We start from the raw sequence: 27,349 nt of genomic DNA on the forward strand, positions 1-27,349 counted from the left end.
TCATATAGCTTTTATATGTTGAGGTGTGATCCCTATATACACAGTTTTTTTTTTATTATGAATGAATGCTGAATTTTGTCAAATGCTTTTTCTGCATCAATTAGATTATTGTTTGAGTTTTTGTATCCTTCATTTTGTTAATGTGATGTATAACATTAATTAATTTGCACGTGTTGAACCATCCTTGCATTTCTGGAATAAATCCTACCTGAACACAATATATGAAACTTTTAATGTATTGTTGAATTGAGCGTGCTAATATTTTCTTGAGGATTTTTGCTTTTATATTCATCAGGCATATTGGCCTGTAATTTTCTTTAGTGTGCTTGTGTGGTTTTGGTATTTAGGTAATGCTGGCCTTGTAAAAACAAGTTTGGGAATGTTCCCTTCTATTTTTTAGAAACCTTTGAGAATATTTGTATTTATTTCTGTTTTAATCTTTATTATTTCCTTGTACTGTTTTTGTTTTTTGTTTGTTTTGTCTTTTTGTATTTTACCCCTTGTACTGTTTTTGAGTTTTATTCTTCTTTTTCTAGCCCCTGTGGAGTCTTAGCTTAGGTTGTTTTAGATTTCTCTTACTTCATGAGGTAGGCCTCTATTACTATAAACTTTCCTCTTAGAAGACCATTTGCTGAATCCCAAAGATTTTGGAACATTGTGTTATCATTTTCATTTGTTTCTATGTATTTCTTTCTTTCTTTTTTTTAATAAGCTGTACACCCAATCTGGGTCTTGAACTCACGACACCAAGATCTAGAGTTGCATGCTTTACCAGCTGAGCCAGCCAGGTATCCCTCCAATGTGTCTTTGATTTTTTCCTTGATTTCTGCTTGTCTCATTCACTGTTTAGTAACATGTTATTTAATCTTTATGTATTTGTGTTCCCTTCAATTTTTTCTTTTGGTTCATTTCTAGTTTTATAGTGTCCTGGTTGGAAAAGATGCATAGTATGACTAAAGTATTTTTGAATTTGTTGAGACTTGCTTTGTGGCCTAACATGTGATCTGTTCTGTAGAATTCTCCCTGTGCACTTGAAAAAATGTGTATTCTGCTGTTTTAGGATGGAATGTTCTGAATGCATCTGTTAGACCTGTCTCATCCAATGTGTCATTCAAAGCCACTGTTTCTTTGTTGATTTTCTGTTTGGATGATCTACTGATTGGTGTAAATGGGGTTTTAATGTGCCCTCCTCTTACTATATTACTGTTGATTACTTCCTTTATGTTTGTAATTAGCTGCTTTATGTATTTCGGTACTCTTATGTGCATCAATATTTATAATTGTTACAATTCTTGTCCCTTTATGATTATGTAAGGTCATTCTTTGTCTTTGGTTACAGAATTTGTTTTCAAGTTTATTCTGTCTCCTATAAATATTGCTATCCCAGCTTTCTTTTCAGTTCCATTTCCATGATAAATGCCTTTCCATTCCTTTACTTTCAGTCTGCATGTATCTTTAAGTCTGAAATAAGTCCTTGTAGACAGCATGTAAATAGTGTTTGTTTTTTATCCATTCCATTATCTCTGTCTTTTGATTGGAGTGTTTAGTCCATTGACATTCAGAATAATTATTGATAGGTATGTACTTATTGCCATTTTGTTTCTTGTTTTATTATTGTTTTTGTAGTTCTTCCCTGTTCCTTTGTTTTGGTTTCTACTCTTATGGTTTGTTGCCTTTCTTTAGTGATATACTTGGATTCCTTCTCTTTATTTTTTGGCATATATATTACTGGTTTTTGATATGTGGTTACTGTTCAGTTTGTATATAACATCTTAAGCATATAGCACTTTATATTAAGTTGATGGTTGCTTAAGTTTGAACCCACCTTAAAAGCACAAAACTTTTACTCCTCTCTCCCCTACATTTTAGGTACATGGTATCATTTACATCCTTTTATTTTGTGAATTCCTTGGCTGATTTTTAATTTTACTGCTTTTGTGCTTCCTGCTTTTACTCCTGCTTATGGTCTTTCCTTTCTACTCAAAGAGTCCCTTTTTACATTTCTTGTAAGGCTGGTTTAGTGGTCATGAATTCTTTTAATTTTTGTTTGTCTCAGAAACTCACACCTCTCCTATTCTGAATGATAGCCTTGCTGGACAGTGTATTTGGCTGAAGGTTTTCTTCTTCTTCTTTTTTTTAAGCACTTTTAATATATCATACCACTCCCCTCTGGCTTATAGAGTTTCTGCTGAAAAAATCAGCTGATAGCCTTTTGGGGTTTTCCTTGTATATAACTGTTTTCTTTTGCTGATATTAAAATTCTGTCTTCATCACCATTTTTTGCCATTTTAATTACTATGTGCCTTTAAAAAAATGTTTATTTTTGAGAGAGCATGCGAGAGGGAAAGAGCAGAGAGAGAGAAAGGGAGACAGAATCCCAAGCAGTCTCCATGCTTGTCAGCATAGAGTATGATGAGGGGCTCAAAGTCACGAACTATGAGATCATGACCTGAGTTGAAATCAAGAGCAGGATGCTTAACTGACTGAGTCACCCAGGTGCCCCACCATGTACCTTTTTCTGGACCTCCGTGGGTTGAATTTGTTGAGGGCTCCCTGTGGCTCCTGGATCTAGATTTGTTTCCTTCCCCAGATTGGAGTTTTCAGCTACTATTTCTTCAAATAAATTTTCTGCCCCTTTTCTCTCTCTTCTCCTGCTAGGATCCCTGTAATGTAAATGTTATTAAGCTTGATGGTGTTCCTTCATTTCTTCATTCTCATTTTTCATTATTTTTTTTTTCTCTCTCTTCTATTCAGCTTGTTTTTTTCCCATTACCCTGGCCTCTAGGTCACTGAACTGTTCTCCTGATTCCTGTAGTCTACTATTTATTCCATCTAGTATGTTTTTAATGTCAGTTATTGAGTTCTTCAACTCTGATTGTTTGTTTTCTCTCTGTTGAAGACCTCACTGAGGTCTTCCACTCTTTTCTTAAGTCAATTATTTTTATGATCATTACTTTAAATTCTCTATCAGGCATATTACTTGTATCTGTTTCACTTAGGTCTCTTGCTGTGGTTTTGTCTTGTTCTTTCCTTTGGGACATAATCTTCTGTCTTCTCAATTTTTCTAACTCTGTTTCTATGTATTAGGAAAGTAAGCTATGTCTCATGCTGAGACATAGTGCCTTCTGAAGAGCCTCTCTGGTGCCCTGTAACGCTATGTTGCTTGTTCACCAGAACCTGGCACTTCATGTGATGTCTCTTATGTGTATTGTATGTGCCCTATTGTTGTGGTTGAGCTACATTTACCTTTAGTCCAGTCACTTTCAATGGCCCTCTGCCTGATGTGGACAGGATTTCATCTCTGTTTTGCTTGTGGGCCACTCTGAGACTGCCCTGAGCTTGAGGTGGATCAGGCCAGGCATTTATCGGAGTGCACTAGCAGTGAACTGGAGGGTGCTCTTCTTAATGTAGTTTCCTAAGAAGATTTTGTTGGTGGGTGGGACTCATAGACCATATGTCTGACCCCAGCCCCAGTCTGCTGGGGCTATAGTCAGATGAATTTGTGTGCTTTTCTTCCTCTCTCCTGGGGCAGGAGTCACTTTGGGGTCATTTTGACCCCTATCAGGGTTGCTTGCACAGTCACACCGTGGTGACGCTTTGAATGGACTTTTGGGAGGGTGTGCTGGAGGGAGCAGGTCCACGCGAGAATGCAGGAGTCAACAAGACTTGCACTGTACTGCTGTGGGAGGTAGTCTATATATTGCTGCTTTGGAAAACTCCTGCCAAGGCCAGAATGTAGGGGCTGGTCTGCAGGAGAATGTAGTGCTGGGAAGAGCTCTTAACAAGCTAGATGGAGACTCTGAATGCTGCGCTGATTCCTGCAGGTGCCCATTTTTCTAGGCTGGGGGGCAGGGGAGGTAAATGGTACCTGCCAGCCCTGTTGTACCTGGAGAAATCTCCCAAAGATCCCTGTCCTTCCAGCACCTGCTCTGATATTAGTAAACAAATCTCTATCCTGTGTACCCCAAGTATCTTTCAAACTGCTGCTTCTATACAGTATCTCACTGGGGCTGTTATGCTGTCTCGTTAAGAGTGGAGACTCAGTTTACTTTTGCCATCCCACTCTCCTAGATATGACCCTGCTAGTTTTCAAAGTTCTAGGTGTTAAGCCACATTAATTTTAAGAACTCAAGAACTGAAGCCCCTCCGAATTTCAAAGCCAAATGTTATGGGGATTCGACTTTCCAGTGTTATGTCCTCTATGCCTGGTGTGCCTGGTGTGGGGTCTGCTAGCCTTCCCTCTTGTGCCCACAGCATTGCTTCCACCCATGGACAGTCCACATGTTGGTTGGGCTCCCAACCATGTCTCCATCCTTCCTTATCCCACATGCCATTTTCTCTACATTTATCTGTGGAGAATCTTCAGGTCACTTTCTGGGTTATTTACCCAGAGATTTGGAGGTTTGTCTGTGGGACAAAGTGCATCTAGGATCCTCATACTCCACTATCTTCCCCAGAAACCCTAATATATTTGCTTTCTTAAAAAGACAGCATTATGGTTAGTTCTGTGTCCCAGTAGTCATTTTGATATACAAAATCAATCATTTTGAGTGGGTTTATTCCCATGGCTGGCACAGTGGTCCTATACAGAACAGATAAATTTAATAAAGGCCTTTAAGAGCCTTTACTATTTATGGGTAATAAGTGTCCATGTAAGTATTTGGATTGTCACTTAAAGAGATGTTTGGAATGGAAGTCTTCATGGATTGTATATTCATCATATATCATGTTTCATTTTACTTATTGACAACTGGTTACAGGTTGTATTATCATTCATTCTGAACTGGGGTTGCATAGTCTCAAATACTTGCTTACTTTATGCATGACTAAAGAACTATTTTGGTTAAATAACAGTAATATATTGATGGTTGGAGAGGTTGCTTACATGTTCATACACAAGTTGCTTCTTTACTACTTGCTGGAAGAATATCCAACAGAGAATTAGATGAGAGAGTGGAATAGTGTTTATGAGATGATGATTAGACAGTAAAAATTCCTAAGTACAAATCAGCAGGTTGAAAAATACAGGAAAATGAGGTGAAAATAGTACATATGATAAAAATATCAAAGTTTAAATTTTGCATTAGTCACACACCTATATATATATATATATATATATATATATATATATATATATATATATATATATAAAATCCTTGGATTCTAAGGGCATGGCTGACTAAGATTAATGAAGGTCACACTTAAATAGCTCAGAGATTAGTCCTTTGACATCCAGAAAGACTAAAGTCACTTATTGCCCTTGAAAATACCAGAAAATAACCTGTCTCTTTAGGCTGGCCCTTCTGAACTCTAATCAAAGCTTCTTTGTCACTTGTGGGATTCAGCTACATAGGCATGAAGCATGTCAGATACTGAGAAAGTATTCCATTTTATTTTATTTTACTACTTGACTTAGCATAGACTATTCGATCCATTACAAGAGCAACCCAAAAAAGAGAAAAACTGAGATGGTCTTAAATTAATGCTTGTTTAAAGATTGAGATTTGGACTTGTAAGTAATACTAACTCATGGAAAATACTAAGGATAGATGCATAAGGAAAGTGTTCTTGTTTATTTAGTGGGTGTCTAAGAATCATCTGGCACAGAGGTTGATTCTAACCTAATGTGCTGTGGATGATGAGCAGCATATAAGAGAGCAGCTGCGTAAGTGTGCAAGTGATTAGTCAGTATTTCCAGATCACCTCCACTGCTCTTCATTTACAATTACTTCCTTTTGGCTGGAGGATATGCTGCCAAACTGGCACCTCCTTATCCCAGACGCCTTCTTTCTGCCAGTGTACAGGGGAGTGTTTTGGACAAGTACTGCCAGAACTTCTTTTCCCTTCTCAGAGATTAAATAAATTACATCTGTTTAACATATGCAGTCTCCATTGGCCCAGGGAACCAGACAAAACTCTCTGGATGATGACCTCAACTGATATTTTGTCTTCTAAAAATGTATTTAGTTGTGGAGGGAATATTGCGAATGGCACAAAATCTTTGTTCTCTCTTTGGTTACAAGTATGAGCTCATGATTGGCTCTATCACTTACTGCGTGACCTTGACCAAGTCATTGAACTTTCTCTGTATCTCTGTTTTCTTCTCTATACATTGAAGACAATACTTAACCTTATATAATTAAGGTAAATAGTGAAAGATCTCTGCTTTCTGTATTTAATGAAATACTAATCAGAATCCCATTGGGATTTTCCTTTTTCTTGCAGGGTGGGGCAATAATACTTGTCAAGCTGATCTTGAAGTTTCTCTAGGAAAGTCAAAGGTGTAAAAATAAGTTTTTGAACATTGAACGAGACTTGCCCTACTCAGTCAAAAGAACTGTAAATGTAGTATTGCAGGAAGATGCACAAATCAGCTAAAGAGAACAACAAAAGCTTATATGTAGCATATAGAATAAATATTTTAAATTAGTAGAGATATTTTGTTCAACAGGATGAAATAGCTAAATGTCCATTTGGGGAAAAAAATAGCTAAAAGTTTGATGTTTCTTTTATTTTAGGCCTTAGTGATTTCCTCCTATATGAACTTGGATCCCCAAATCTCAAGGGCTTCTTTCATTTTAGAATGCATTATAGCAGTTAAAGGTTTAAAAATTATCCACCCACATAATAGATGAAGGCAGGAGTGGACAAGATATTGAAGAAGAGTACCAAGAGGTCTGTGGTTGGGATATTAAGGCACGTGTACACTTATGATGCAGGTGCAGAAAAGGGGACCAAAGGTGGATAGCAATAGGACAATGTCAATTGCGAACATTTTCTTTTGAAAATCAAGGAATCTAAAGGATGAAAGGTTTTAAATGAGGTTAGTGGAAGGTCAAACGAAGAGAGATTAAGAAGATTGAGGGCTAGAAAGAGACTGATGGATTTGACAAGTAGGATGTGACCAGCTTTCTTCAAGAAAGAATTTTTCCAGTACACATATGGTTCCTGACCTAAAATGGCTTGATTTACAATTTTTCAACTTTACAGTGGTGCAACAGCAATACCCATTGAGTAGAAACCATACTTTGAATTTTGGATTTTGATTTTTTTTTTTGTAGGCCAATGATATACAGTATGATATGATCATGATGCAGGACAGTGGCAGAATGGCTCTCTCTGCCACTGTCCAGTAATTACAAGGGTAAACAACCAATATACTTACCATCATTCTGTACACATAACCATTGTTTTCCACTTCCAGTATAGTATTCAGTAAATTACATATGATATTTAACACTGTATTATAAAATAGGCTTTGTGTTTTATAATTTTCCCCAATCTTAGGCTAATGTGAGTGCTTTGAGCACAGTTAGGCTAGGTTAAGCTATGATATTTGGTAGGTGAGGTGTAAATGCATTTTTTACTTACAATATTTTCAATTTATGATGGGTTTTTGGGAACTTAACCCCATTGTAAAGTGAAGAAGACTTGTATTAAAACTAAGCCAGATTCAGTGAGGTGACAGCAGGTTCAAAATAACAAAGAGACTCTTCCATATAATGAAAGAGATGAAACTCCAGCTTAAAGGGAAATAACTGGGGAAAAATATCCAGACTCAACTGATTTTTGAATCTGCTACTAAGTTATAATATTCTAGGTGCTAGATACTAAGCTAGATGTCACCAGTTTTCAGAACAAAGCTGCAAGGTCAATAGTTTTTTCATTTTACAGATGAATATTTGTGAACCAACATATGACAACATTTACTAACTAGTTTTGGCAAGTTATTTAAGTAGTAGGAGTTAATTTTTTTTTAATTCAAATTGACATGTTGTATTAGTTTCAGGTATAATGCATACTGATTTTGTACCTAACCCCATGATGGCTGTATTTACCATTTGTCACCATATAATGTTACTACAATATTTACTGACTATATGCCCTATGCTGTATTTTTCATCTCCATGACTTATTTTGTAACTAGAAATCTGTACCTCTTAAGCCCTTTTGTCACTTTCACCTGTTCCCCTAACCCACCTCTGTTCTGGAAAACTGTTCTCGCAGTTTGTTCTCTGTACTTAAGAGTCTGTTTTTCTTGTTTGTTCATGTGTTTTTGCTGTTGTAGTAGTTTGTTTTAGATTCCACATATAATGAAATCATATGGTATTTGTGTTTGTCTGACTTATTTCAGTTAGCAAAATACTCTATTGGTCCATTAATGTTGTCTCAAATGGCAAGATCTCATTCGTTATTATGTCTGAGTACTATTCCATTGTTGTGTGTATAATTGCATCTTCTTTACCCATTCCTGTATCAGTGGACACCTATATGCTTCCATATTTTGGCTATTGTAAACTATGTTGCAATAAATATAGGAGTGCATATATCTTTTCAATTGTGTTTTCACATTCTTTGGGTCAATACCCAGTAGTAGAATTATTCTATCTCATGGTATTTCTATTTTTTGAGGAACCTCCATAATGTTCTCCACAGTGGCTGCACCAATTTTCAGTTCCACCATCAGTGAAGTGTTACTTCTTTTGCACATGCTTGCCAAAACTTATTAGATTTTTTTAAATAGGTTTTTTTAATGCTTATTTATTTTTTAGAGACAGAGTGTGAGCAAGGGAGGGGCAGAGAGAGAGTGAGTGAGACACAGAATCTGAAGCAGGCTCCAGGCTCTGAGCTGTCAACACATAGCCTGATGCGGGGCTTGAACTTGTGAACCGCGAGATCATGACCTGAGGAATTCAGATGCCTAACCAACTAAGCCACCCAGGCACCCCACTTAGATTTTTAATGCTAGCCATTTTGACTGGTATGAAGTGATATCTCATTGTGGCTTTGATTTGCATTTCCCTGATGATTAATGATATTAAGGAGTGTGTTGTTGCAGTCGGTGTTCTTCAGAAAAATGTCTCTTCATGTCCTCTGCCCAATTTTAAATCTGATTGTTCTTTTGGTATTGAGTTATATAAGTTCCTTATATATTTTGGATATCAACCCCTTATCAGACATATCATTTGCAAGTATCTTTTCCCATTCAGAAGGTGCCTTTTCATTTTGTTGATAATTTCCTTCACTGTAAAAAGCTTTTTATTTTGATGTCATTCTAATATTTTACTTTTGCCTTTGTTTCCCTTGCTTGAGGAGACCTAGTCATAAATACATGGCTGAGACTGATATCCAAGAGATTATTCCTATGTGTTTTTAAGGATTTTAATGGTCTCAAGCTTCACATTTAGGTCTTTAATGAATTTCAAGTTTATTTTTGTGTGTGGTATAAGAAAGTAGTCCAGTTTCATTCTTTTGCATGTAGCTGTTTTCCCAACACCATTTATTGTATAGATTGTCTTTTCTACATTGTTTGTCTTGCCTCCTTTGTTGTAGATTAATTGATCGTATAAGCATGGGTTTATTTCTAAGCTTTCTATTCTGTTCCATTGACCTATGTGTCTATATTCTGCCAGTACCATATTGTTGTAATTACTATATGTTTGTAGTATAAGTGATAAATGGGATTGTGGTACCCCGAGTTTCATTTTCCTTTCTCAAGATTGTTTTGGCCATTTTAGGCCTTTTGTGATTCCATACAAATTTTAGGAATGTTTGTTCTAGTTTTGTGAAAAATGCAACTGATATTCTGATAAGGATTGCATTGAATATCTAGGTTACTTTGGGTAGTATGGACATTTTAACAATATTCTTTCAGTCTGTGAATATGGTAGATCTATTCATTTGTCTTATCTTCAGTTTCTTCCATTAATATTTTATAGATGAGTACAGAGTATAGGTCTTTCACCTTCTTAAATTTATTCTTAGGTATCATCCTCTTTGGTGCAGTTATAAATGGGATTTTCTTCCTTTTTTATTGAAGTATTGCTGACATACAGTTAACAACATAGTGATTCAACAAACTTACACATTATGCTATGGTCACCATGAGTGTAGCTATCATCTGTCACTATACAATGCTATTATAATACCATTGACTATATTCCCTATGATGTACATTTTACCCCTGTGATTTATTTATTCCATAACCTAAAGCCTGTATCTCCCACTCCTCTTCACCCATTTGCTCCTGTCCCACCCCCTCCCCTCTGACAACCAACCATTTCTTCTCTGTATTTATGGGTCTGTTACTGTTTTTTGTTCCTTTTTGAGATTCCACATATAAGTGAAATCATATGATATTTGTGTTTCTCTAACTTATTTCACTTATCATAATATCCTCTTGGTCCATCCATGTTTCCCCAGATCAGAAGATCTTCTTTTTAGGCTAAGTAATGTTCCATTGTATATACATACCACTTTTTCATTCATTCATCTATTGATGGGCACTGTGTTGCTTCCATATCTTGGCTATTGTAAATAATGCTTTGATAAACATAGAGGTGTAAGTATCTTTCTGCATTAGTGTTTTTGTATTCTCTGGATAAATACCCAGTATTGGAATTACTGGATCTTATGGTATTTGTTTTTAAGTTTTTGAGGAACCTCTATACTGTGTTCCACAGTGGCTGCATGAATTTACATTTCCACCAATAGTGCACAAGAGTCCCCTTTTCTCCACATCCTTGCCAGCACTTGAAGTTCTAATCTTTTTGATAATAGCCATTCTGAGTAGTGTGAAGTAATAGCTCATTGTGGTTTTGATTTGCATCTGATGATTAGTGGTGTTGAGCTTCTTTTCATGTGCTTGCCATCTGTATGTCTTCTTAGGAAGAATGTCTGTTCAGGTCCTCTGACCATCATTTTAATCAGATCGTTTCTCTTGGTATTGAGTTGTATAAGTTCCTTACATATTTTGGATATTAACACCTTATCATATATTGTGTGCAAATATCTTCTTTGATTCAGTAGGTTGCCATTTTTTGCTTTGTTGATGGTATACTTTGCTGTGTAAAAAGCTTTTTTTTTTTCCCTTAGTCCCAATGGTTCACTTTTGGTTTTGTTTCCCTTGCCTCAGGACAATGTTGCAAAGGTCACAGCCAGAGAGATTACTGCCTGTTTTCTTCTAGGAGTTTTACAGTTCCATGTCTCCCATGAAGGTCTTTAATGCATTTTGTGTTTGTTTTTGTGTATGCTGTAAGAAAGAGTCCTATTTCATTCTTTTGCAGGGAGTTGAGTTGTCCAGTTTTCCCAACACACTTATTGAAGAGACCGTCTTCTCCCAACTCTATATATTGCATCTTGTGTTGTAGTAGATTAACTGACCATATACGTGTGGGTGTATATCTGGGCTCTGTTTCTGTTCCATTCATCTCTGTGTCTGTTTTTGTGCCAGTAGCATACTGTTTTGATTACTACAGCTTCATAGTATATCTTAAAATCTTGCTTTGTGATACCATCAGCTTTGTTCTTCAATCTCAAATTTCCTTGGCTATTTGGGGTCTTTTGTGGTTTCTTAAAAATTTTAGGATTATTTGTTCTTGTTCTGGCAAAAATGCTATTGGTATTTTGATAGAAAATGCATTGAATCTGTAGACTGCTTTGGGTCATATAGATATTTTAATGAGATTTTCCCAGTACATGAACACAGTATATTTTTCCACTTGTTTATGTTGTCCTTATTCTCTTTCATCAATGTTGTACAGTTTTCAGCATACAGATCTTTTCAAATCCTTGGTTAAGTTTACTACTAGATGTTTTATTCCTTTTGGTATAACTCAAACTATTTTCTTAATTTCTCTTTCTGCCACTTCATTATTAGTGTATAGATATGCAACTCATTTTTGAGTATTAATTTTGTATCCTGCAACTTTAGTGAATTCATTTACTACTCCTAATAGTGTTAGGTGGAGTCTTTAGGGTTTTCTATGGTGTAGCATTATATTATCGGCAAGTAGTGATAGCTTAACTTCTTCCTTACCAATTTGGATGCCTTTATTTCTTTTCCCTGTCTGATTGCTATGGCTAGGACTTCCAGCACTATGCTGAATAAAAGTGGCAAGAGTGAACATCTTTGTTTTATTCCTGATCATAGCAGAAAAACCGTTCATCCTCACGAACTAAAATGTTAGCTGTGGGTTTTCATATTGTCCTTTGGTATATTGAGATATGGTCCGTCTAATCCCACTATATTGAGAATTTTAAAAATCAGAAATAGATGAATTTTGCCAAATGCTTTTTCTGCATCTATTGAGATAATAATATTTACCATTTTTTTTTTTTAATTTATTTTTGGGACAGAGAGAGACAGAGCATGAACGGGGGAGGGGCAGAGAGAGAGGGAGACACAGAATCGGAAACAGGCTCCAGGCTCCGAGCTATCAGCCCAGAGCCTGACGCGGGGCTCGAACTCACGGACTGCGAGATCGTGACCTGGCTGAAGTCGGACGCTTAACCGACTGCGCCACCCAGGCGCCCCAATATTTACCATTTTTTAATGTGATATCAGGTTGATTGATTTGCAAATATTGAACCATACTTGCATCCTTTCAATAAATCCCACTTAATTTTTGTGATTCTTTTAATATATTGTTGAATGCAGTTTGCTAATCTTTTGTTGATGATTTTTGCATCTATGTTCAGGGTTATTGGCCTGTAGGTTTCTTTATAGTATCTTTGATTTTGGTAATAGTGCAATGCTGGTCTTATAGACTATATTTGGAAGCTTTCCTTCCACTTTTATTTTTTTGAAATAGTTTGAGAATAAGTATTAACTGTTCTTAAAATGTGTGGTGGAATTCACCTGTGAATCCATCTGGTCTTGGACTTTTGTTTTTTTAGGAGTTTTTTCATTACTGATTCAATTTTCATAAATGGTCTGTTCAGATTTTCTGTTTCTTTATGATTTGGTTTTGGAAGATTCTGTGTTTCTAGGAATTATCCATTTCTTCTAGGCTGTCTAGTTTTTGTATAATTTTCATAGTATTCTCTTATAATTCTTTTTATTTCTGTGGTGTCCGTTTTCTTACTACTTGTATTTCTTTTATTTAAAGTTTAAGAGAGAATCAGCAGGGGAGAGGGGATGAGAGAGAGGAGCAGAGGATCTGAAGCAGGCTCTGTGCTGACAGCAGAGAGCGTGACAGTGGCTCAAACTCACAAACCATGAGATCATGACCTGAACCAAAGTTGGATGCTCAACCAACTGAGCCACCCAGGCACCTCTACTTCTCTTTCATTTCTTATTCTATTTATTTGTGTCTCCTTTCCTTTTTTCTTGATAGGTCTAATTTTCTGTCAATTTTGTTTATCAAGAACTAGCTCTTGGTTTTGTTGATCTTTTCTATTTTTTTTCTTTGTCTCTATTTCATTTATCCATGATCTGATCTTTATTATTTCTTTCCTTGTACCCTTGTACTAACCTTGGACTTTGTTCTTCTTTTTCTAGTTTTTTTAGATGTAAGTTTAGATTGAGATGTTTCTTATTTTTTATTAAAATTTTTAAAAAATGTTTATTCATTTTTTGAGAGACAGAGTGTGAGTGGGGGAGGGGCAGAGAGAGAGAGAGAGAGAGAGAGAGGGAGACACAGAATCTGAAGCTGGTTCCAGGCTCTGAGCTGTCAGCACAGAGCCCGATGCAGGGCTTGAACTCATGAACCTCAGATCATGACCTGAGCCAAAGTCAGACACTTAACCAACTGAGCCACCCAGGTATTCCAGAATTTTTATGTCTTGAGGTAGTCCTATATCACTATACATTTCCCTCTTTGGGACACAGTGAAAATGGTTCTAGATTTTTGACTTGTGTTTTCATTTATGTTAGTCTCCAAGTATTTTTTTTTTTATTTTTTTTATTTTTGGGACAGAGAGAGACAGAGCATGAATGGGGGAGGGGCAGAGAGAGAGGGAGACACAGAATCGGAAACAGGCTCCAGGCTCCGAGCCATCAGCCCAGAGCCTGACGCGGGGCTCGAACTCACGGACCGCGAGATCGTGACCTGGCTGAAGTCGGACGCTTAACCGACTGCGCCACCCAGGCGCCCCAATCTCCAAGTATTTTTAACGTTTTCTCAGTGTGTACTTCATGGACCCATTGCTTATGTGGTAGAATTTTATTTAACCTCCACGTTTGTGTTTTCCATTTTTGTTTTCTTGTTACTGATTTCTAGTGTCATACTATTGTGATCAGAAAAGATGCATGATATGATTTCAATCTTCTTAAATTTATTGAGTCTTGTATTATGGTTTAACCTATGATCTATTCTGGAGAATGTCCCATGTGCACTTGAAAAGAATCTGTAATCTTTTGTTTTTGGATGGAATGTTCCATATATATCTCTTATACCAGCTGGACCTAATGTGTCATTTTAAAGATACTGTTGAGGGGCACCTGGGTGGCTCAGTCATTTAAGCATCCCAACTTCAGCTCAGGTCATAATCTCATGGTTCATGAGTTTGCTGTCAGTGCAGAGCCTGCTTTGGATCCTGTCCCCCGCTCTCTCTCTGCCCCTCCCCAGCTCACTTGCTCTCTCTCAAAATTAATAACTTAAAAAAAAAAAGACTGTTGATTCCTTCTAGTGTATATTTCATTCAATCATTGTATTCTCAACTTTTTTTTTTTTTAATGTTTATTTTGAGAGACAGTGTGAGCAGGGGAGGGGCAGAGAGACACACACAGAATCCAAAGCAGGCTCCAGGCTCTGAGCTGTCAGCACAGAGCCTGATGCGGGGCTCGAACCCATAAGCTGTGAGATCATGACCTGAGCTGAAGTCGGACCCTTAACCGACTGAGCCACCCAGGCACCCCTGATTGGCTCTTTTTAATACTTTTTCTGTGTTGACATTTTCACTGTTACTTCCACTCTTCAGTCTGGTGAGCTTCTTTATAACCATTACTTTGAGCTCTTTGTTAGGTAGATTGGTTATTTCCATTTCATCTAGTTCATTTTCTGAGGACTTGTCATGTTCTTTTATTTGGAGCATATTTATTTATCTCCTTACATTGCCTTTGTGTTTGTTCTTATGAATTAGGCAGAACAGTTACTTCTAAAATTGATGGAAGAGTCTTGTGTATGATCATCCCCTGTGTGGACTGTGTTTAGTGACTGGGTGGTTAGAGTTGTGGCTGGCATGAGCTTGGTGGTCCTGAGGCACTCCATGCTGGGGCTTCCCTGATATGACTGTAGCTGAAATGGGCATGGGTCAGGGTTTTCCCATCTCTCAATGCAGAGGGTGCCCCAGCAAGACAGCTGAAACTAAAGTTAGTGCTAGCCAGGTTATTCTGGGGCTCTCCACTCTATGGGCACCCTGGAAGATAGCTTAAGCCAAAGCAGATGCAAGTTGCGATGTACTGGTGTCCTCTGCATGGAGGGCACCATGGCAGGTTAGATGAAGGTGAAGAGGGCTGCAGGCTGGAGTGTCTTGGGCATCCTGTGCAGGGGCTGCCCCAGTGGGGTAGCTGGAGCCAAGGTGTAGTGTGGTCCAGGGCATCCTGGGGCACTCCATACAGTGGTGCCTTGACAGGAGAGCTGTAGTTGAACTGGGTGCAGGCTGGAGTCTCCTCAAATGCTGTTCATGGAGTGCTGTGATAGGGCAACTAGACCCATGGCTGGTGTGGGCTAGCCATGTGCACAAAAACTCATGGTGTTTGGTGCAGGGTATGTCCTGGTGAGGTGGCTATAGCTAAGACAGGGTGCAGACTTGGGGTTCTTGAGATGCTCTGTTCAGGTATAGTCCTGGATCTCTCGAGTTGGGGGTGTCATACATAGCAAGACATTAGGAGCTAAAATAATGTGTGCCTGGAGTGTGCCATAGTGCTTTGTGCCTGTGTCACCTTGGTAAGGTGGCTGTAGCTGTAGTAAGCCCTGAGCAGGGGTGTCTTGGTGTGTGGTGTGCTGGAGGCTGACCTAATTGGATGGCTCAGTCTGGTGTGGGCTAGAGGCCAGGGGTTCAGAGTCAATAGGCTGGCTAGGGTGCCTGGACACTATTCCTGTCCATGCTGTCATGATGGAGAGGGAACATAAAACAGCTGTGTTCACCAGCATCTCCAATCCAGAGTTCTAGCTGCTGTCCTGTTGCTTGGTGGTGGTAGGGCTGGATCCTTTATATTCTAGTTGCTTTTAATTTGTAGCTTTCTTTCTGTGCCCCAGGGTGGGTGCATTACAGTCCCTTAGTACTATCCCTCTCCACTGCTCTTCAGTGTTGGGACTGTGGGTTCTCTTTAGTAACAAGACTCCATCTTACAGTTATGTGTTCTATCTTTTGTGTAGGGGCTGTTCAGTCAGCTCTCACTTCTTCAGAAGGAATTGCTCTACAATAGGTTTATTATTTGGTGTGTCTGTGGAGGAGGTGAGTTCATACTCTTCCTAAGTGGTCATCTTGGACTTCTCTCCAATGGAACTGTTCTCTTAATTTCCCTTTCTGCTACTTCATTATTAGTGTATAGAAATTTAATACAAAATTAACATAATGTATCCTGCAACTTTACTGAATTCATTCATCTGTTCTTTGGTGGAGTGTTTTGGGTTTTACACACACACACACACACACACACACACACACACACTCATGTCATTGGCCAATAGTGCTAAGTTTATCTTCTTACCAATTTGGATACTTTCCTTTTTCTTGTTTGATTGCTGCAGCTAGGATGTCCAGTATTATTTTGAATTAAAATGGTAAGAGTGGACCTTCTTGTCTTGTTCCTGGTCTTTAGAGGGAAACCTTTCAGTATGATGTTGGCTGTGGGTTTTTCATATATGGTTTATTGTGTTGAGGTATGTTCTCTCTAAACCCACTTTGTTGAGTTTTTATCATGAATGGATGTTGCATTTTGTCAAATGCTTTTTCTGTATCTACTGACATGACCATATGGTTTTTAGTCATTACTCTTATTAATATAGCACATTGACCTATTTGTGAATATTGAAACGTTTTTATTCCTGGAATAAATCTCACTTGATAGAGGTAAATGATATATTTTTTAATGTATTTAATTTAGTTTGCTAATATTTGTTCAGCATTTTTTGCATGTATGTTCATCAGATATACTGGCCTGTAAGGTGGTTTTGGTTTTTTTTGGTCTCTTTGTAGTGTCTGGTTTTGGTATCAGGGTAAAGCTGGCCTTGTAGAATATATTTGGAAATTCTCCTTCCTCTTCTTTTTTTGGAATCCAGTAAAACCTTGATTTGCAAGCATAATTCATTCCAGAAACATGCTTGTAATCCAAAGCACTTGTATATCAAAGTGAATTTTAAGTGCCATTGGCTCAGTTGTGATCATATGACATTCAGTATCCCATACTACACGTATTACAAGACATCACTTGTTTATCAAGTTAAAATTTATTAGAAATGTCTGCTCGTCTTGCAGAACAAGTTACTTGCAATCCAAGGTTTCACTGTAGTTTGAGAACCGGTATCAACTCTTTAAATCTTTGTTGAATTTACCTATGAAGCCATATGGGTCCTGGACTTTTGTTGGTAGCTGTTTGATTACTAGTAATGAAATTGAATGGGTAATCAGTCCATATTTTCTATTTCTTTCTGATTTAGCTTTAGAAGATTGTATGTTTCTAGGAATTTATCCACTTCTAAGTTGTCCCAATTTGTTGGCACATAATTTTTCAGAGTCGTTTCTTGCAACCCTTTGTATTTCTGTGGTGTCAAGTTATTTTTCTTCTGTCATTTCTGATTTGGGTCTTCATGTGTCTGGATAAACGTTTCTCTTCATTAATCAATTCTTTCTTTTTTTAAGTTTATTTCCACTCTAATCTTTATTCTGTCCTTCCTTTTACTACCTTTTTTTTTCTTCTAGATCCTTTAGGTATAAGGTTAGGTTGAGATTTTTGTTTCTTGAGGCTGTTATAAACTTCCCTGTTAGAACTGCTTTCTGTGTCCTGAAGATTTTGTACCATAATGTTTTCACCTACATTTTTCTCCACGAATTTTTTGATTTCTTTGATTTTCCTTGAGTCTATGTGTTTGCATTTTTTTCCAGTTACAAATTATTTCTAGGTACTCTTATAGTATGAAAAGATGCTTTGTATGATTTCAGTCTTCTTAAATTTATTGAGATTTGTTTTGTGGCCTAACGTGATCTATCCTAGAGAATATTCCATGTTCACTTGAAACGAATGTGTATTCCACTGTTTTTGGATGGAATATTCTGTGTATATCTGTCAGGTCCATCTGGTATAATGTGTTGTTCAAAGCCACAAGATTTTTCTTAGAGGAAGACAAAGATACCTCCCTAAAAAACTGTTTACATTATGTAGACACACAAAAATATATAAATGTATATAAGAACACTTACCTGGACCTTAATACAAATTTCTGGTTCCATACTGTGAGGAAAAAAACTAATGCCTAAGGTATGTGTGGTCATGGTGGCATCACTGAGTTCAACTGCAGGCCTCCTTTAATGTGTATATGGCATTATTTTGAGCAATCATCTTTGATGAACAGGCTTCTCTTCTTTTGTAGGTGGTGGATGTAAGTAGAGAAGGCAAAGAAGAAGTATTTTATGGGCCTACACTCCCTTTTGCTTCTAATGGAATAGCAGCATGCTTCCTTCCAGCTCCATATTTCACATGCCCTAACCTTCAGACTCTTCAAGTGCCTCATCACAGGATTGGGACCATCTGAAAACCAATGCTTTGTTAATAACTATCATTAACAGAAGGGAAAGAAAAGCTTCACTTCTGAATACTGGGCATGAAAAGACTCAGTGCTCAATGCTTCCTTGTTTTGTTTTATATGTCTTATTTTCAGATAAACATTAGCAAAAAATGAACAGTTTTCTAAAATACATTACTGAAACCTCCTGTCACCCTTCTCTCTGTGTGTCAATATGCAATATGTCTGACTTTTACTGTGGTGTAGCTCAGTGACAACTTAATGGTCAATTACTGTTCCATGGGTCTTTAGAGCCTTTGTTGTAGACTTTCTCTAATCAGCACTGTCTAGGAAAACAGGAAAATGTTAGTAAGGCAATTTATTTCACAAGTACTGCCATCAATGATCTTCAAAAAAAAAAAAAATCTTCCGTAGTTAATCCCCTTACTACTTAAAACTGGGTTTGTAATTTTTCTTTTAAAAATGTAACATTATGCAGCCCCACTAGTATAGACTCAGTATTATGACATTATAAAATTTTAAATGCCATGTTTTATTCACAGTAACACGAATGAAAGAAGTACACTGGAACAGCAGTTGGAACGCCCAGATTGTTCAGTTTGGTTACTGTGACCTTGGGCTAGGTGCTTAACTTTCAGTGCTAGTTTTCCCATTCTTTAAGGAGGATAATTATTGATTTCCGTATCAATTCAGAAGAATGTTGTGAGGATTAGGCAAATGCTCTGAAGTACTTCATTTAAGAAAAAAAAAGTTACTCAAATTACAAGGTATTTTACTGTCTTTAGAATTCTGTAACTGAACGGGGAGATTATTTTTGAAAGTATTTAAAAATTACTAAATAGAACTTGGAACACATGCTGTGGGAGAAATGATTCTGAAAAGCATGTGAAGAGATGCTAATTAGGAAAAGGGGAGTCTACCAAAGCCAAAGATTCCTAAATCTATACAAATTCTTGCTTCACATCATAATTCAAACACTTGTTTAAACTCATTTAGTGAAAAATGACATTTCAAAGCTCAACAAAAAAAAATTAGCTGTACTAATTTGGGCACCATAAAGTGCTCTGACATAACTGTGAACCTAGACTTAGTAGTTCTAATAAAAGTTTTTGCACTTTGTTAAAGGTTATGTCAATCTTGAGCACTTGTGGGACTCTTCCTCCACCACCAATACATATTTTATTACTACCACTTTTAATAATGCATAAGAATTCTTATTTAGGCTAGGTTTTTGGATTTGCTTTGTCTATAACAATATATACATACATATATATATATATATATATATATACACACACACACACACATATATATATACACACATATATATGTAATAAAAATCACATTGGAACATAAATTCAAGAAGTGTAACATGAGTTTTTCCCTTTTCCTAATCTTGTTAGGATCTAAGTCACTTTACTAAAAGGAAGACTTTATTTGGACTTTTTTCCTTTGGCATAGTTTAATTGTTTAGCAATCCTTACCTTACAGGAAGTTGTCATTTTATTCATGTAACCACTTTTGGTAATCAGAAATAAAAACAAACTTTTTAAAATCCTAAATACAAAATTCACTAACTTTTCACACTGTTATACCTAAAAATTTTAATTTTTAAATAATAATCTGGTTACTCAGATTAAAGAGCAGAGAAGGAAAGACTAGGCATAAGGGGAAAAAGTAAAATAAAAACCTCCCAGAGATTTAGACAAAAAACCTTCAGAGTAATTTTACAGTTCTGAAAAGTGAAAATTGATACTGATACGATATTTAGAAGAATGACAGAGTCTCTTTAAAAGAGTTTATAAATCATGTAAACTAAATATTTTAAATGCCTTACCAAGTCAGGAAAATGACTCTGGTATTTCAGATATCTTTTCAAAAAGAACCTAAGCAAGAAGTGTTTCGGATTTATTAAAATTTCTACTTGACACATGAATTGACCTCCAGCTGTTTTACCTTATAAAAACCATTACATCTGTAATCCCACATCCTATATCCAATGAATGAAAGGAAAATGGTCTAAAAATAAGCTTGCCTGACTAATAATGAAAAGGTACCCTGAAATTACTCTTGATATTTTCTGTATAGATTTCTAACTATTCATTTAAAACAAATCAGTATATTAGCAAACACTTTCTTGGGAAACTTTAATGCATTATCCACTAATATTACAGAATCGAACTCAGAATTAGAAAATATTCTTTACAGTATAGCCAAAGATAGCTTCTGAAGTACAATATTCCTAGGAAAAATAAAACGCAGAATGCTTATGATTAGATCATTTTCCTCAAATTAAAGATTCCAGAAAACTGTGCTCATAAAACCAAATTCCACTGAAACTATTCAAATATATATTTTCTATTTAAGTGAACTATAGTAATTCATCTTTCATTTTTACTCTTTAAAATTATAGACCATATTGTATTTGTAGTTAAATTATTAGGTTAATTTGAATTTCCATAAGAAAAGCATGAAAATTCCAACCACTTAAACACCATTTTCAGATTTTACTATCTAAAAGAAAACACAGTACTGCATAGGTATTAGCACAGTGTTCCTCTGTGTAGGAAGAAAAGCCAGCAAAGACATTAATCTCTAAAACAATGTAAAGTGCAATGAAGTTCCTTAGATTCTTAATAACAAAATACCAATTTGGTTATGATTAGGATATTTTTCTCGTTAGGTTACGATTAGGATATTTTTCTTCCTTTCTCTTCATGTTTTCTTCAAAGTTTAACCCCATGTATACTGTATACCTTTCAACTGTTGAAATGACTAAAAAACTTTGTTTTGCCACAGAATAAAACAGGAACAACATAGAAATTATTCTTCCAAGTAATATGGTTCATTTTTATTTTGGTTTTCAAATAATCTTTCATAAAAAAGGAAGTGTAATAATCATGGATGAAGTATAAACTAAATATATACATTTAAAAAATTATTATATGCACAATTAACATCAATATACAATAAGGCCCAGCATTTTCTGAAAACACAATTCACAAATGCAATAAATGCTATAAACTGGATAACTACTAGCACACCAAAAACTTTAATAAGCAGAAGTTATTCAATCCCAATCATGTAGTACTTATTTTGGTAATCTTAGCAATATAGATTATCACTGAATCAAAGTACAAACCTTATATCTTATTAAATATGTGAAAAAATATGCTACTTTGCTAGCTTCCCAAACCAACTGTCTTAAGCAAACAAAACATGGTATTTATATTGGCATGCTATGTACTTGACTGACAAGGCAGTATTTTTAACCCTAGGAGGAGAAGGCAGGAGAAGAGCTTTTGGAAAAATGTAAGGTTTACATAAAATCTATAGGATTGAGGGAAGACAGGTTTCCTAGAGGCTTTTCCCAACTGCAGAAACTTTTCAAATTTTTATAGAACAGATAATTTTAACAAAGGGATGTAAAAATAAAAGCTGTCAAAGATTCTGTTAGAGTACACGTAATTCTTTAAGAACAAAATAGTTTTAAAAATTTGTGATGAAGCATGAAAGAAAATAATAATGGGTAAAGAACACACACACAGGCTACAGGTAAGTTTTATTTTTGTTTTTAATATAGATGCCTAGGTAGAAAAAGTCAAATAGGCTTAAGAAAAAATATGCTAGGAATAGGTAAAGATATAAAAGTTTTAAACTATGAAACTCTTCTAATGCAAATGAAGCCAATACTAAAAGATTTCTGTACAGAGATCATACTCCATGTTTTTTACTCCCCCATGAAAACCTAATTAAATGTTCAATTAAAATTTAAATCATAACCAAATCCGAATGTCTAATGAAGTCCTTTCTACCACTCTGTTGTCCTTCAATCATCTCTTTTATATTCCATCTGATATTTTACAGAAATTGACTGGAATACTTATATTTTAACTGTCTTCCTACTTAAGTGTCTTAAGGCTAGGTTTCTATAGAAAGGGTAGTATCCTCTCCTGGCAAGCTGAATGAAGCTCAGAGTGCAGAATGAACATGGCATTCAGATGTCTAAGGCAGTCTAGTCTCCTGTGTGAGTTAAGTTTGCATAGAAAAGGTAGAGTCGGATGGCAGAAAGTCTCCTGAAGAGTCTGAATGTCAGCTTATTGACACTGGCAAGTAACTGGAGGTCCTTGAGCAGAAAAGTAACAGGAAGAAAGGATTATTTTAGCAACACTAATGCCAGAACTGTGTGAGGATGAATTACAGGGAAGGAGATCAGAGATAAGGAGGTAAAAAGATCAATAGAGCACAGTAGAAAAGACAGTTGGGGTGTACAGGATGGAAAAAAGAAAAAAATACCAAGAGCCTGTACTGGTGATCACCTGAAAGTGGGGGACATGTAAGAATCCAAGATGCTTCTGAAGTTTCAAGGCTAAATAACTTGTGAAAACAGTGTATTCCCTGGGTAGAAAAGGCAGCAGCTAGTTGAAAATAAGTGACAAGTGCAGCTTGACATGTTGCCTTGAGATTTCAGGAGGATCCAACTAGAGGGGTTTAGAGAGAAATCAGCACTAGAAATAGACTTCAGAGATGAAATTATGAGCTAGTGTTCGCAGTTCACTACTAGAAGAATGTTGAGACGGAGCAAGTGAAGAGCCACATCTCACCACTGGGGACCGGAAAGGAGAACATGAGGGTGCTTTCAAAGTACAGCATGTAGGGAGGAGGAGTATCACCAAGGAAGGGTTGAGAAGATGAAGGAAAACACAGATGTCAGGCCAAAGGACACGAGAAAGGAGAATGTACTCTCAGACTGCACCAAAAGAGAACGGCTTACAATAGAGAGATAGAAGCAGCAGCCCCACAGAGTACAGGTTCTTTAGGGGTAAATACATATTAAGGAAGCAGGAATAAGGTACTTACTCTAAGTCTGGGAATAGAAAAAAGGTAAGATTATCCTATTAAGTGAAGGGTCTGTGAAGATTTTCAAGAAAATGAACTGAGTCATAAACTTTTTTTTCTTCAATTAAAAACACACTTCAACACACGTATTTACACATATGTATTGTCACGGATTGTTTTTTTTGTTATGGATTTTTAAAGTATAAACTATTTATTCTTAGCATCTATAGACATATGCCCTAATGCATGATTCAGCAGTGGCTTTTCTCATCTCTTAAAAGTTTCATATTCTAAGGAACATGATTCTCAAAGCTATCTTATTAATCCTATTTTGGAAATAAAAATATATATACACATAAATAACTTCTTTAAAAGCATCACCTTAAACAGATTACACTTCATTTGCTGAAACCTGCAAAGCAATACATTAAGTTTAGTAAGTCACTATGATAATGAAAAACTCATTGCTTTAAAGTCTACTAAGTAACCAACCTTAACGAGGCTTTTATTCATTCCATTTGTTGAAGTACTAATAGCTGATCTGGCAGGGGGATAGACTATTTGTATGTTGTGAAAACAACAGATACTCCTTTAGACTTCACACATTACGGTAAGGACAACATTAATAAGTATAGTTCGCTGACTGCAATACACTTCATCTTTAAAGATACTTCTTGAGTTAGAAAAGGAGGAATAGAAGAACCATGATAAAGACTAGAGTCCCAAGAAGGAAACAGTAGGTTATTGCAAAGTTAGCAAACATGATGTGTAAGAAAAAATTTGAAGAAAAAAAACGGGGGGGGGGATTCCAAGGAGGGGGGCGCTCATTCACCTAGGACCTATTAGAGAAAAAGGGACAAAATTGAGAGGTGTTCATTACCTTTGGGCATGAATGATTAGTAATCATGTCTGCACACCTCAAATAGAATGTATGTCACCAATACATTTACATACATTATCCCCTGATTCTTACTAGGACACCATGAAAAAGAAAAAGGATTAGTATTCTTTTTTTCTCCATGAGGAAACTGAGGCTCAGCAAGGTTAAGTGACTTGCTCAAGTTTACAAAGCAGAGCTGGCTTTGAGACCTAGGTGGGTTCCCAACACTAGGACTGGAGTTCTTTCACCAAGTAAAGCTCACCACAAAAAGGAGACAAGGATAAGAGCCCAACTGGTAAAATAAAAATCTGGATGAAATAAAGAGTTGAGACACAATAGCTGCTAAAGGAAACTAAACTGGTTCCTTGTAAACATAATGTAAGATGCTAAATTATAAAAGGCTCTAATTGATGAGATAAATGGGCTGAGTTCTCAGAAATCTTCTGTTAACAATGTAACCTGAAGATTTTTTTAGATGTTATTTTCTCTTTTCTTAAAGGGTCTTATTTATCCTCCTCCTGATAGAGGTCTTTTAATAAATTCCCCAAAAGAAGGACGACTAAAGAAAAAAAAAGAAAAAAAAAATCTGGCAACTGTTGGGACCTAAGCATAAACACTGTTGGCTTAAGTTTTAAAACATTTTATATACTATCTGTATATTCATTTAGCCAGACTCAGCCTCATTCCTCACAGAGTTAAGTGTGCTAGGCATTTATTAACTTGCCTTAGACACAGTATAACAAAAGATGACAAACATACAATCCCACCTCCTGAACCCCCCCTTTCCCCAAAACCAGCACAGAACAGCCAGGTAATGTTAAAAAACACAAAATAAAACAAAACAAAAAGACACCCACATCATATTAAAACATGTAAGAAACAAAACAAATCACTCACAAGACAGAAAGTCACATTACAGTGAAAAGTTCCTGGATTGACTGGTGCAAATCTACTTAACAGACATACACATGTAACACTCACAGTTAGAAAAGGTTCTTTTAAGTTAGTTTAACTAAAAACTCTTCAAAAGAGAATGCAATTCTGCCAAGTTCCAAAGGTCCTATAATATATTTAATTAACCTTTATTTCCTTATTTATGTACCTTATACTTATAGGTATGTAAGAAAAAAATCCTAGAAAGAATTTTTAACAGAACATCACACAATTAAAAGTATGAATCATAATGGTGCAAAGTGGCTTAAGATAGTTATAATAGAGAAGGCAAATCACAAAATATGTTAGGTATTATCACTCTCCAGTCTCTGCATTTCATCTTGTCCCACTTGTCCTAGGTGAGATAAAAGTTTGCTATAGGCTTCCCTGTTTAAGAAAAAAGAAAAGATGTAGATACATTTATTACTTTTTCCACTACTTTTCGTTTTAAGTATTTACAAACTGAGCCTACCTGAGTGTCTGTCTGTCTACACGCACACACACTCACACAATATGACTAAAATACTTTGATTCTTTAACAAACTTGGGACATATGACTTGTCATGAGTGCTGACTCCTCTAAAACAACCTCTTTAGGAACTACAGGTCTATTTCCATGATGTTACATTATGTTACACAGTCCAGCACAATCTGAAACTGGGTTGTAAGCCTATAAGAAAAAAAGTCCTATAACTTATTTTTGACCAAAAACCGTATTATTTAATTGGGTCACACACCTTACTCACTGGATACACATGATGCAGTTGTTTCAGTACATCAAGGCATCCCTCAAAGGGCAGATAATGCCACCATGGATTTTAAGTGTTATAGTCTTCACAGGGCATCCAGCAACACATCTGAGGCTCTAAAGTCCACCTCCCAATGAGGAACACTGAATGTGTTTTGAGCAATAGTAGCACTAATGAAACACAGAGCTTTCAAAGGTGGTCACTTTGAAAAGAACTGTATGTGAATTGCGATGTGTCAATCATAGTATGGAAACATTTATCAACTCCAACATACCCCAAATTTTTAGGAATGGGAAAATAAGCCATTTCTAGGAAATGAATCTAAATTTTATAATCGTTGCCCAAAAGAATGTAATAAGATTTTCAAACATACCTTTGTGCGATATTTCTGCCAAGGCCCCATTTCCGCTCTGAATCCTTCAGAGACTGAGTGAGGGTAGAAAGCAAATGGATAACAACCCGCTGGTCCAATGCTGCTACTGTTTCTAAAATGCTGTAAATCTGATTATCGTACCTCGTACCATAATCCTGGATAAAATGCCTGAAAGTAAATCAAGTTGCAAAGGATTACTTCTGGGGAAGTTCACAGGGCTGGTATCTATATAACAATTAGCTGTAACCTGAACACAAGAAAGATCATTTCATGTAAGATTACCTTAAGAATCTAGATGCCCTATGAAGACTAAAGGACAGAAATGGCCTATTTCAGCGTGAGCTATGCATGACCAGAACCACGGCACTGGTAGGAAGAGGGAACAGTTGGAACCTGAGAAGGGAGAATAAGGGGGGAAATCTAGTCCCAGGGATTTTGCTACTATTCTCTGCATGTCAGAATCTGAGCGGTAAGGATGTAGAAAAAAAATGAGTCTAGCTTCCTAGGTATTTCTTAGTTCATCGTATTTCTAAATAGATCAAACAATATTTTTATGAGAAAAACAAGTTACTCATAATACATATTTTTACATTCCTTAACTGGAGATTTTAGACCCAGAGGAGGCCTTTATAAAAAATTCTATGTTTTAACCCTAAAATTTCCATTCTCCCCCCAACAAAAAAAAGTCACCTAGCTTAATACGTTGTACATAACAAACATGCAATCTTCCTCGTTCATATAAAATCCTTTCTCCCTTCTTAGGGTTTTATTTATTCTTGAGACAGAGACAGAGCATGAACAGGGGAGGGGCAGAGAGAGGGGGAGACATAGAATCTGAAACAGGCTCTAGGCTCTGAGCTGTCAGCACAGAGCCCGACATGGGGCTCGAACCCATGAACTGTGAGATCATAACCGGAGCCAAAGTCGGACGCTTAAACGACTGAGGCACCCAGGCGCCCCTAGGGTTTTATAATTCTTACAAAGCCACTATTTATTTCATGTGATCCCAATTTAAATAAATTGTAAACAGCTGATGAGTGCCAATTATGTGAGGAGAAAACGAACTGAGGAATCAAAGAGCCAACACGGAAGAAAATGGACCCAC

The 27,349-nt window shown here is 36.4% G+C and overlaps 2 protein-coding genes across 17 annotated transcripts in view; one reads left to right on the top strand and one right to left on the bottom strand.

Annotated features, from left to right (window-relative positions):
- The window catches only part of KLHL32 (kelch like family member 32), a 241,027-nt gene extending 222,364 nt beyond the window's left edge, over positions 1–18,663 (top strand). For all 13 annotated transcript variants that reach the window (XM_058734760.1, XM_058734762.1, XM_058734758.1 and 10 more), the window contains one exon: positions 18,318–18,663. In XM_058734760.1, the coding sequence (XP_058590743.1) occupies positions 18,318–18,479 (162 nt within the window). In that variant the 3' untranslated portion in view covers positions 18,480–18,663. The remainder of the gene's footprint in view (positions 1–18,317) is intronic.
- Positions 18,664–21,293: 2,630 nt separating this feature from the next.
- Positions 21,294–27,349, bottom strand: part of MMS22L (MMS22 like, DNA repair protein) — a 133,879-nt gene continuing 127,823 nt past the window's right edge. For all 4 annotated transcript variants that reach the window (XM_058734774.1, XM_058734772.1, XM_058734773.1 and 1 more), the window contains 2 exons: positions 26,245–26,412; positions 21,294–25,509 (listed from right to left, as the gene is read on the bottom strand). In XM_058734774.1, the coding sequence (XP_058590757.1) occupies positions 25,428–25,509; positions 26,245–26,412 (250 nt within the window). In that variant the 3' untranslated portion in view covers positions 21,294–25,427. The remainder of the gene's footprint in view (positions 25,510–26,244; positions 26,413–27,349) is intronic.

The sequence above is a fragment of the Neofelis nebulosa genome, chromosome 6 (genome assembly GCF_028018385.1).
Source record: "Neofelis nebulosa isolate mNeoNeb1 chromosome 6, mNeoNeb1.pri, whole genome shotgun sequence".
In the NCBI taxonomy this organism is placed as follows: Eukaryota; Metazoa; Chordata; class Mammalia; order Carnivora; family Felidae; genus Neofelis; species Neofelis nebulosa.